Below are 12112 nucleotides of genomic sequence, written 5' to 3' on the forward strand. Positions count from 1 at the left end.
ACAGCAGCCCTGCAGCCCCTGGGTCCAGGGCAAACGTTGCTTCATCCCTGATGAGTCATGTGCGGTGTGGTCACGAGCACGCGGGGGATGCTAAATACAAGACGTTTAGAACGGTGCCTGGCATATGGAAAACAGTCGGCAAGTTACAGCTCACTCCTAGGGAACCTATGCTTACTGTGAGAGAAAAATTTCCTTTTTGTAGTATAAAAAATGTATCAGGCACACTCTGAAATGCTTGTAACAATATGTAATTTATAAATCTCATTAAAAGATCTGTAAGTGAGAACTGAGACACACACACAAAGAACTCCATTCGGTAGAAACTCCATTAATCTACCTGACTGTAACTTTCTTCTAAAACAGGCACTCATTTCAACCGACCATCAGTGTCACTGAGAAGCACAAGGACAATGGAGAGATGGTCTCTATGTGCGGCCAGAATGTTAGATTCGCAGTCACCTTTCTCTTGAGTGCGGCCTTCCCAGGCCTCAGACAATCCAGGTTCAGCTGCGCATGAATGTGCTTCATCTGCTCTATGCATCCGTCCACCAGGCTGGCTGAAAAAGGCAAAGCCCAAACTGATCAGAAAGATATTCCAGTTCTAAATAAGTTAAAACTACATATATCAATAAAATTCTCAAAAAAAAAAAACCATTTTCTGTTTCTGACCAACTTCACTTTAGCGTTTTCAGTGAGAGATGAATGAATCAGAGGATTAAAATGTAAGATAACTAAAATGCTAAAGCCCACTTGTGTTCAACTTAGTTCGACCCTCCCAACAACTAATTCCTGTTTGGAGGCGTGTCATTTGCTTCAGCAGCAAGTTGCAGTTGACATTAGCAGACCTGATGTGCTGCTATTCTCTTCTAACTCCAAGACCTGTGATTTCTGATTCCAGATGAGAAATCATGACACTTTAGAGGGGAAATTTATATGAAAACACAGGATCATCAAATGCAGTTGTTACTAATATCAAAACGATGTGTTTTCTTCAAGTGTACAATGTGTGCTTGTGGTTAATACGTAATTATTATGAAACCGAGTGAGAGGCAACTTTTTAAAGCTTCTCTGGTGTTTAGAGATCCTCTAGAGTAAGAATCATTACACAAAAAATAACCTACATGTGTAATCTTTTTATTTCAAAAGTAATGCATGCTTACTATGCTTCTTTCTGTATGAGGAAAAAAACATTTTTTTTTTAGTGACACTCACATTTTAACTTCTTTACATTCTGAGTCCAAAGAAAATGAAAATGAACAGGCAGTAAAACATACAAATTGAAAACGTGCCATAAAGGCAGCGGCCGTGTCACATGGCTCACCTCGCAGTGCGAGCTTCTGCGCTCTTCTGCTGACGGCCAGAAGCGACAGCAACGCGTTCGCAGCAACTCTTCTCAGGGTATCTTTGGGAGATTTTCCTTCATAGCACTGCGAAGAATATACAGCAAACTGCCTTCAACAAAATTTAAGCTGGAGCAAAATGGTTGTGAATAAAAGATGTGTTCTGTTTAAAAGCTATCGTTACTTTTCAACTATTCCATGAAATTCACTGGAATCTGATAAATCATTAAGATCTGAGAATGCTCGGTGTGGACAGGACTGAATAAGAGGTTTATAACACAGAAAAGACCAACAATCTTTTCAAAGACTCACCACCTAAAGAATAAAGCTACGTTTAGTATTAACCCATAGCAAGTTCATGCACTTAATCAAATTCACTAGCGCATATATGTAACTTATTTAAAAGGGCCTTTGGAAAACTGCTGAACTGGAGAATTCCTTCCCTTTTCTTGAGACATATCCCCTCCCTCAATTTCTACCCAACGTACCCCTGTACCTCCGGTGACTTGGTGCTTCGCATCCGTTTCTATAGTAACATTTACACGTCATCTGACATGTTTTTCAAAAAAATATATATATATTTAATTTGATTCTTACATAAATGAAAAATCACTTGTAATTTTGAAAATACTAGTATTTTGGTCTACTTCCTTTACACATTTGACATGATTGGAACCTTTATTAGGCTTTCTTCTTTCTACATAAGGTCTCTTTGCTTCTTTTTTGGTTATTTTGTCTTCTATTTCCTGGACAGGGGCTTTTGTCAGGTGTCTGGTAATCTTGGTTTTCTGTTACGTTTAAAACCAGGAGATGCTCTGAGCCTGCGAGAGGAGCTGCTCGGCTGGGGCCGTGCTGGGGGTTGGGGCTGGGCCACTCCGCGCCCGTCTTCTCAGGCTTGTGAGCGTCCCTGGAGAAGACTCTTCTGTGAACTCCAAAATCTCTGATGGTCAAGTCTCTCATATAAAACGGTAAAGTATTTGCATATAATCTAAACACATCCTCTCATATACCTTAAATCATCTCTAGATTACTTACAACACTTAACAGAATGTAAATATTACAGAAATAGTTGCTGTGCATGAGGCAAATTCAAGTTTTTATTTTTGGAACTTTCTGAAAAAATTTTTTTTAATATTTTCACTCGACCTCTGGTTGAATCCATGGATGCAGAACCCGCAGACATGGAGAGCTGTTATTTTTTAAAATGCAAAATCAGACTCAGTTAATCCCTGGGGGAATAAAGCTGGCTGTTCTGGTGGTGAATGAGAGAACCGAAACACTGTCCAGATTTGGTTCCAAACAGCGAAGAGCCAAAGGTAAAGGGGGAGGCAGTAGCGACAGAGAAGCAGTGGCCTCCCAAGAATGAGTGACCCCGAGGAGGGCTTTCAGGACCTCGTCCCCGAGACAGCCAGCTTCTGAAGGAGCTGCTGAGACAGAGGGGAGAGTGCCTCCTTTTCTGTGCTTTGCAGACAACACAATGTGTTGGGCGAGGGAGACGTAAGTGCCCTGCGGAGCCCAGGGCCCCTCCCAACACAGGCAGTTGGGGGTGGACCAGGGAGCCTCCTGCCTCTGCCCCCTCTGCAGCCCAGCGAAATCAAGGCTGTCGTGCAACACACACAAGTGGTCTCATCAGAAAGCTGCGTACAACCATGGCTGTCACAGGCAGAAAAGGGGCAAAAATCCCCGAACCCCAGGCAGCAGGGGGCGGCGGCAGGTTGGCAGGCAGAACAGCAATGTTCTATCTGGGGAACGCAGCCAGCTGCCAGATAGCAGAGTGGATCTTCAGCGTGCACATCCACCCCTCACCCCCCTTCCAGCGAGAGGACGAAAGCTACAAAGCCATGCGATTATTAAACAGGGAATTAACACGGAAAAATCTAGTAATATTCCTATTTGTAAGAACACTGTGCCACTTAGGAAATGCTTCTAGTTCTTTTTCTTAATCTATTTATAAAATAACAATATTTCAGTGATTTTAGAATGTTTTTGATTAAACAAAATTCGTGGTTCAATTCTAGAGCTGAAAAAAATAAGTTTATAGGATAAAATAGACAGCAGGGTTTGGAAAGAGGGCATTTTCTTACAAATGTGTCAACCAAGTAGCCACCTTAAATATATAGCTCATTTATGCAAATCAAATGCCATCTAGGTAAAAATATTTCAAAGATGTAATCGTGTCTTGAAAGTGGCAACAAATCATGAATTAAATGTACATTCCTGAAATGTGCCCATTCTGGTCGTAATACAGCACACTATTTTGCTAAACTGCTGGATTTAGATTACTAATATTTCATTTTGAATTTTTACATCATATGCATTAGAAAAAACCAGTCGTCATCAGAGAAATGAAACTGGAGAGGAGATGGTTAATTTAACTTTATATACTTTTCTATTATTTAAATGATGATAATGAACATTAATTTTTAACTCAAATGATTAAAAAAAAACTTACAAGACCAAGACTGAAAGTCAATTCATTTAAAAACTAAACCAAATTTTGAAAAAAATCAAGAAATCACATACCTGAAGAATTACTTCATTAAGTCGCTCTACAGATGCCTGGTTCTCTTGCGTTTTATCCAGAAGTGAAGCCAGCGTTGGACTGTGGCATAGACTAGTTTTATCCTTATCCTGGAGGTGCCTTTTTGCTTCTTCAGTCAAGAGGATGGACAGGAACTGCAGGCTGGCCGTACACAGGGGAGGGCACGTGGCAGACAAACCCACACATGTGCAGAACGTATCTAAAAGAGAGTAATTCCACATATAAACACTGAAAATTTCCTCAAAATTAAAGTGCATCAGATTTATTTGAGTAATTAAGTTTATAGCTTTTTAATTTCTAATGAAGTAAAGTTATCAATAGCTCACTTAGCACAAGAATAACCCTAGTGTTTAAAAGTAAGTTAAACAACACTAAGACAACCTACTGATGGAAGAATCTATTTAGTTCTCATTTTGTTCTTTTCATATGGGTCCTGTCTTATATGAGTGTGTGTGTACAAATGCACATCCACACACTCTCTGCCAAGACCCCAAATAAGAGGGTTATATATAAATGAGTATTGACCCTCTGGGGTCTAACGGGACCCAAAAAGTCTCTAGAGTTTTTAACTTTTAAATTTTTATTTCAGTGCTAATCTTAAAAAAAAAGTTAATGTAACTGTACTCTGGGTTATCAAGATTTTATTTTTATATTATTTTGGATTTATACTTGCATAAGAGTTAAAACCACAAGGATTTCTACCTAGATTTAGGCTTGTAGAAATTCTTATATTCTTAGGTAACGTAAGAAAAATAATGTAGTCAACAGGTTTCATGGGAATTCAATTTATTTAAATGATATTTAAATATTAGTCAAATTTGTGGGAAAAATGGTTATAGATAACTTAAGTTACAAAGTGACTTAACATGTTTTAAATGCGTATGGGTACATGGGATAGAAAATAAGAGAAACAAAAGAGCAAACAAAAACAACCCCAAAGCAAGGAGTATCAATCATTTTTATTAGTTGTGTTTTCATGAACATTATCAAAGCTAGCCGTTTATGCTGTAGGTTATTTTTTATTAGCACTGTTACTATATGAACCTGTGTGTGTATTCTGAAGACAGATTTTAAATTTAGTATCTCTTTTATGTTATCACTAGGGAAACAGTGTCAGGTAAACAGGCTGAAATCAGGGGTCAACACACTTTTTCTGGAAAGGGCCAGAGAATAAATAAATATTTCACGCTTTGCAGGTCACACGCCTTTGTCACGACTATTCAGCTCTGCCGCTGCAGCAGGAACGCAGTCACAGGCAGTAAGTAATGAGTGTGTGTGGCTGTGTTCCAGTAAAAGTTTATTTACCAAAATGAGGAGTGGCCAGATTTAACTCGTTGGCCTAGGTGTCCCATACGCCCCATAAAGCATGTTGCTTTATGTTATTGGTTGTTCAGGGGATAAACTAACTCCCCCCGCACCATCACCCTGGATGCCAGAGGAAAACACCAATCACATCGGTCAATCTCTTTCAATTTTTTTCTCTTTTAACAAAATAATAATCTCTAAATGGACATTATTCCCCTTAGGGTTAACCCAGAACTCCTATATCCAGATTACTAACAATTCCTTTTCTGGCTGAACATGTATTTCCCCATAATCTTACTTCAAAACTATCATTCTGGTTACAGGATTTATCATACACGTAAGTTTACAGAATGACCAAATGATAAAATAAAATGTGAAAAAACAAGTCGATTGAATTAGTGATAATTTGGAAACTTAGAAGAATTCAATTTTGAATAGATTTTAACTGGTTTAAAAGGTAACATAAATATTATTTATAAACATTTATGCAAAAAAGGCTTCTTGCTATGCTAATATTTAGAAGAGACTTTATGAAAAATTTAAGACAGTAGTTATTTTAAAAAATCATTTGTTCATCCTAGTAGGCAACTAGTATATGGAAAACATCTTATAAAAATAATTAACTACACTATACCCTCGGTTATGAGAAAATCCTCATGTCTCAAAACAAGACACTATTTTTATTATAACTTTCCAAGTTATAATGAAAACAGGGTATGATACATGCAGGTTTACACACTTAGAGGGCACATGTAAAAGGAAAGAGACTGGTTTCTACACCAACAGAAGAAAATCTATCTCACTGCCTCATAACCACGATCTGCATCTCCATAACACTACTGGCTTTTCTTACTTGTTTTTATGGTACTTTGAAATGGGTTTCAATTTTCTTAAAATGTATTTTTTTGGGCTCCTCAAGAGCACTGCAAATTTCTCAAAGCAAGTACCCTGCTCCTCTTTCAAAGACCATGCCATAATTACTTAGTTTTAGAGAATACATATAAATTATATAAAAATCATAAATAATAATTATCTTAATTTTTATTAGCAGGATGACCCCAAGCCCAGTGAGATGATCTTCTTACCGATCACCGCTGCCCAGTGCCTGGCCAGGCCCATCGTAATAAATGGTAAAGAGGCAGGACCAGCTTTCCTCAGGAGTGTGGCCAGAAGGTTAAATAAATGTGTCCATGTCTGATAAAAGGCCGATATTAACTCTGCATCTATAAAATTAATCAAAACATTTTGTTATTAACCCAAAGAGGAAAAAGCCTTTTAAGACATAAAACTCACCAGATACTTCATTACACTTAAAATAAGAGGTATGTACTTATCAAATGAAGACAGATGTAATTCAGCATGATGCAAATTCCAATTAATTTTTTTTCACTGCTTCTTAACGATTTCTCTCTTCCACCCACCCTGCTATAGATAAATGAATACGCACTCATACAACCTCCTCTTATTAAAGTATATTCAACAATATGCAGAAGATGTGGCGAACTGAGTATTATGTGACAGCTTCAGAACCACACACTGGGCACACTGGAAACACATGTCATTGTTCGAGTTACTTCTATACAAGTGAAGCTTCTCCTGTTTTCCTTATCCCCTCGAGCAGCTTTGTGCAGGCATGAAAGGGGAAAACATAACAAGCCAAGGTCGTGGCAGAAAAGAAAGGAAACTTCTCTGAGGAACAGAGAAGAAGACGGCCCCACAAGGAAAACTCTGGTCCCTAAGAGGATTCCGCACTTGGCCCCCGTGTCTGGGGCTGCAGCAATTAACCTTCCAGGTTAAGAACAGCTTTCCCTTCTCTCTACGGGGCAAACAGGGGCTGGAGGGCAGTGGCTATCTTAGGACTGTCGTCTGTGACCACATCACCAGCAGTTATCCGTCGCTCTGTCAAACTCCGTCACCAAGCAACCCAGGACTTCCCTCTCAGTGTTATTCCGCATCCATGAGGCTGGGTGAGGCTGGGAAGGGGCATCTTCCAGGGAGTCTGAATTGTAGCAATCATGGGCGTTTCTCAACCTTTCTGTCGTTACGAGCTCGTTGTCAGTTATAGGAGTCTTTGTAGACATGTTACCTGATCACAGCCCCCGTGAAATATTAATCCCACAGACACCATGTATCTGTTCATGCAATATCCATATATCTGTACTTTACCCATGAAAAGAGTAAGTATAAAGCTTACCAGTTTTATTTAGCATAGGCTTAATATGGCCAAATAAAATATTTGATAGTTAAACTAAAAATTGAAAGCTATTTACTTTTGTAACTGTGTTTCCTGATTATTTTAACATAATTTATATATACATGTAAATTAAAATGTATACAATTATATATGAAAATTAGCAAATCATATTAATATACCCCAGAAACATTATCAATATTTTATAAGATCATTCAAAACTATTTTTCCAGAAAAAAAATTAATTTCTTAAAAAAATATGAGTGAATGTTTAACTTTTGAAAGAGATGAGAAAATAACTTTTAGCTTAACTACCTGCTAGATATACATTCAGATATTGTTGATATTTTGCCTTTTTAGCACTTGACATAATTAATGATGGGTTAAATAACTTTTACATAATTAAATATTAAAATATATACCATTGTTATTTAATCCTTAGATCCCCAAATCAAAGCAAGAAAATCAATGACACGTCCACAAGGCAGCCAACGACAGCCACGATGCAGGCACCTCTTGCCATGCGCCCTTGGGATCGAGCATCAGTCAAAAGCCTTCTAGTCACAACCATGTTTGCACCAGTTTTTTAGCACTGACCCTGCAAATTCCTCGTGTACGTTCCAGGAGCTCAATGTCAATGCTTCCCAAGTGATACCCAAGAAAACCCAGCAAGAGAAATTACGTACTAATGAATAAGATTTTATTGGGCAAAGTTGCGCTTTGGAGGCCCACAAACCACTCTAAAGAGCTACGTTTTTCCCCCTCACTTCTTTCCCTCAAGAATCATTTTCTGCTCCTTGTGTGGAGATACCACCGTTGCAGAGAATGCATGGTGAAACCTAATTAGCTTCACCAGGACATCACTTCCACTTGTGAAGCTTTTATGTGAGGAATTACTGCTGCTCCAGCACTGGGATAACTGAATACCACTGATGAGACACCGAGGACTGGCTTCGCAGGGAATCAACCATTTCACTCACCAGAGCTAAAACCTGCCAATCCATAAATTCAAGGGACTAAACAAGAACGAACTGACAGGCAAAGAGAATGAGCAAATGGTCAATTACTTCATTATAAAGTAGTTTAGACAATTATCATTTTAATTTTGATAAACATCCTACATTGTTTTAATTTTCTCTACTATTAAGCTTTATATTCAACTTTTCATCAGAATATATTTTTTAAGAATTTTGGACCTTAGGAAACTTCTGATACTATCTACTAGGCTTGCTTATACTTGTTACTGCAATTGAGCTACCAGTAGGTCATTTGGCCTCGGTCACAGCTCATTAGAATAATTAATATCTAACACTCACTGTACTTTCTAACATTAAAGAAATTTACCCTCATTTAAAATGACAGCACAGGGGAATGGTCCTTTATTATACTACATATTTGCCTCAAATGGCCTCCTGGAACCAATGAAAATATCCAAACTATAAAACACATTATAAAATACTGGCAAAGAACAATCCAAGATGTGACTTTGATCTGGACACCTGGTGCAAAGTAAGATGTTATTCCTCAGTATAATTTACTTTCACCCTAAACTAGAGAAAGCTTACCTAGCACATCTTTGATGTATATGGTGAGCACTCTGATGACATTTGTGATCAGAGATTTCAGAAGCTCGTCCTGAACCAGGAGGTCAGGATCTACCAGTAAACATGACTGCAGAAGCCGCGACAAAGAGGACAGGTATTCTAGGAGAAAGGACACCTATTCAGAAAAGGAGGAAAAGTAAAACAAAACGTTATCATATGAAAAGCCCATCTCAGTGACAAAGTATTTTACTTTTCTAGGCAGTATAATAAGCCACATTTTTGTAACATAAGTTAATAAAAAAGTGATAAAATATTAACCATAATTTTTAAAGACCTAAAATGAATACACAGCATGTCATTAATGGCCACATTAACACTGTCAACTATAATAATACCAAACAAAGCAATATTTCCAAAGAAAATTCTGAATTCCACTTAGAGAAAGAAAGCCTTTATATTTTTCAAGTAGCTAAACTGTGAAATCAGTATTTTGGAAGAAGCAGAAAAGGGCAGCCTAAAGCTATGAAATCTACAATTTTATAAAGAAAGATTACAAAATATTCTTCAAACTGTACCACTGAGGGGTGGGAGAAGCCAGCCTACCAGCCTAGTTACTGCTACAAATAAAATGCAAATATGTTCAGTGTTTGCCCTCAGTTATCCTTCAGCATAAAAATACTATTCTTAATTACAAAAGAAAAATTAAGTCTTCCCCCAGATTACCAATAAAAACAACTCTGAGATGTTGCTTGATACTAATACCATAAGAAGTATTAACTGGCAAAACTACTTTAGAAAATAGTTCTCTGGATATGTAAAAATTAAGCAATAAACTGGTGTCTCGTGTATTCATCCTCCCCAGGCAACGAGACAGCCCATACACATGAACTCTAGAGATGTTCTGGAGCCTCTCTCTGTACACACACTCACAGCTTTTCCTCCCACCTCATTCTGCTGTTGCCAGAGTCAGGGACTGCATGAGGGATACATGCCTCTAAGGTAAATGGCCTTAGACTATTTCCAAATGGTTCTTCTGTCCTGCTTCTCCTGGTGAAAAGCACTCCCTTTTATCTAATCTGTCGATATATTTTCCATCAAAGCATAGGTGGCTCTAGACTCTTCCTATTGGATAAAATGCAGCAGTTTGTGAAATTTAACTCCCTCACTGCTGCGAAGTATTTGCTGACCCCTGCATATGCGACACTACTGAGGTCATAGCCAGTCCACCCTCCCCAGGTGCGGTGTCACCACAGACAAACCACAGAAGGTGAGAGCCGGCACGAAGCATTAGAGAGAGGAAGCAGCTGAACTGTCACAGGTTCTTTTGTAAGTTACCGTATTGAAGATTTAATCAGCTAATGATATGGCAGTTCACAAAGTAACTTTTTTATGTTGGAAACTCTTCTTCAAAAAAATACACCAACCAACCACAAACTTCAGCAGCAAACGTGTACCTCTGCCTGCCTGCAACCTCAAGTGCAGAGGTGGCCCACACTCTGCCCCACCAGGTCTCTGCTCAAACCTCACCTTCATGAGGCCTTTGCAGACCACCTACCGGAAAAGCAGCCACCTATCCCCCCTCCACCCGTCCTCACTTATTTTTTCCGTAGCATGTGCTGCCACCTGATGAACACTTACACTCTATTTACTGTTTACTCCATGCTTCCTGCCCCTGGGACACAGCCTTCACGTGGGCAGGGGTGCATCACTAGCACCTGCAGCACAGCGTGGCGGAGCGTACGCTCCAGCATTGCTCTGGAGTGAACGAATGAATCATCTCGTATAGAGACAAAGAGGCAAGAAGCACCTGGTCCACACGAGGCTAGGCAGTGCAACACTGTATGACTGTGGGTTCTCCAACAAGCCTGCACGGGCTGGAGCCCTGGCTCTGCTCACTGGGTGAGCCGCCCTGGACAAGCTACGCATCCTTGGGCTCCAGCCATTTCCTTCGTAAAACAAGGCCCCTAATGCACGTCATGTGATTGATGAGAGGATTACATAAATGCATGCAAACGAGCACCCCATGAATGTTCGCTACTGATATTATTCATTCATTCCAGGAATGCAGACCGAGCCCTGGCACGGGACACGCGCTGGACCCTCCGACCCCATCTCCGCCTCGCAGATCCTGCTCCAGCCACTCCCTGCTACTTCCCAAACAAGCCAAGCAAGCCACAACCTCAGGGGCCCCACTACGCCCCACAGGACCAGCTTCCTCGCTTATTTCAGGCCACACGTCCGTCACTGCTGGAAGCCCCTCCCGACCACCCTCTGTGGAAAAGCCCCACCCGCCCAGCTCCGACACCACTTCCTGCCCCTGCTTTGGTTCTCTTCCCAGATGTCCATTTAAGGCCTCATCAGACACACATGGATTTGCTCCCACCTGAGGAGAAGGGCCTTTGTTTTGTTCGTTTAGGGAAGGTCCTGGAACACAGTGGGCCCTCAATAAAGTTCTGTTGGCTGAACAGACCGAAAAACGGAGAGGTGGCCATCATGCACACAAGTACACTCACAATGAAAACACCACGCTGGGACAGTGTCTGGAAGGTGGTTTATGTCACCCAACACTGTAGCAGGGGGTCCGCCTTATTCAGAAAGCTCAAAGAAAATACCACAAAGCAAGAGTTACTGGTCTTGTCCACCTTTCATTATCTATCACCCAAGTACATCTTGTACCCCTTCTTAAAATCTGATGTCAACATAACATTTTCTATCAGCAACAACTTACACAAAGAAGTATTCGGTATACTTTATATACAGCCTCTAGCTACAGGTAACAACTGAAAAATAGTAAATACCTGTGAAGGAACAAAAATAAACTTATTCTTATTAGACTGAGTTCTGAAAATACACAGAACTTAGTCACTAAGTATTTTCACAACTTCAACTTCGGTGGAAATGAGAGAGAGAGCCTAAAATCACAGGGGGGAAGGTGGGCTATACAATGTCCCCTTTCTTAAATATGGTGCTCAAAGATGCCCTGACCCTTGATTACACACTTCTAGCTGGTTAATGATGGAAACAGGGATAGAATCGAGGTCTTCAAACCCCACCATCCAAAGATTCTCGGATTAAAATTTTAAGTATCTTATTTCAAATAACCTCATCACACCATGTATATCCTGAGAGAGCTTCAGCCCTCTCTTACGGTTAGTCTATCCACAGCAGAATTTTTGTTTTGGGCACATAA

At 39.8% G+C, this 12112-nt stretch overlaps 1 protein-coding gene across 7 annotated transcripts in view; it reads right to left on the reverse strand.

The window, feature by feature from the left end:
- The window catches only part of RTTN (rotatin), a 116288-nt gene that overhangs the window by 18424 nt on the left and 85752 nt on the right, over positions 1-12112 (reverse strand). For 6 of the 7 annotated variants that reach the window (XM_031441756.2, XM_031441758.2, XM_010998967.3 and 3 more), the window contains 5 exons: positions 8944-9097; positions 6273-6410; positions 3864-4081; positions 1322-1427; positions 460-557 (listed from right to left, as the gene is read on the reverse strand). In XM_031441756.2, the coding sequence (XP_031297616.2) occupies positions 460-557; positions 1322-1427; positions 3864-4081; positions 6273-6410; positions 8944-9097 (714 nt within the window). Of the gene's footprint in view, positions 1-337; positions 558-1321; positions 1428-3863; positions 4082-6272; positions 6411-8943; positions 9098-12112 lie in introns of all 7 variants that reach the window. The other variant, XM_064480428.1, reaches the window with a different exon arrangement.

Source organism: Camelus dromedarius, chromosome 28 (assembly GCF_036321535.1).
Source record: "Camelus dromedarius isolate mCamDro1 chromosome 28, mCamDro1.pat, whole genome shotgun sequence".
Classification (NCBI taxonomy): Eukaryota; Metazoa; Chordata; class Mammalia; order Artiodactyla; family Camelidae; genus Camelus; species Camelus dromedarius.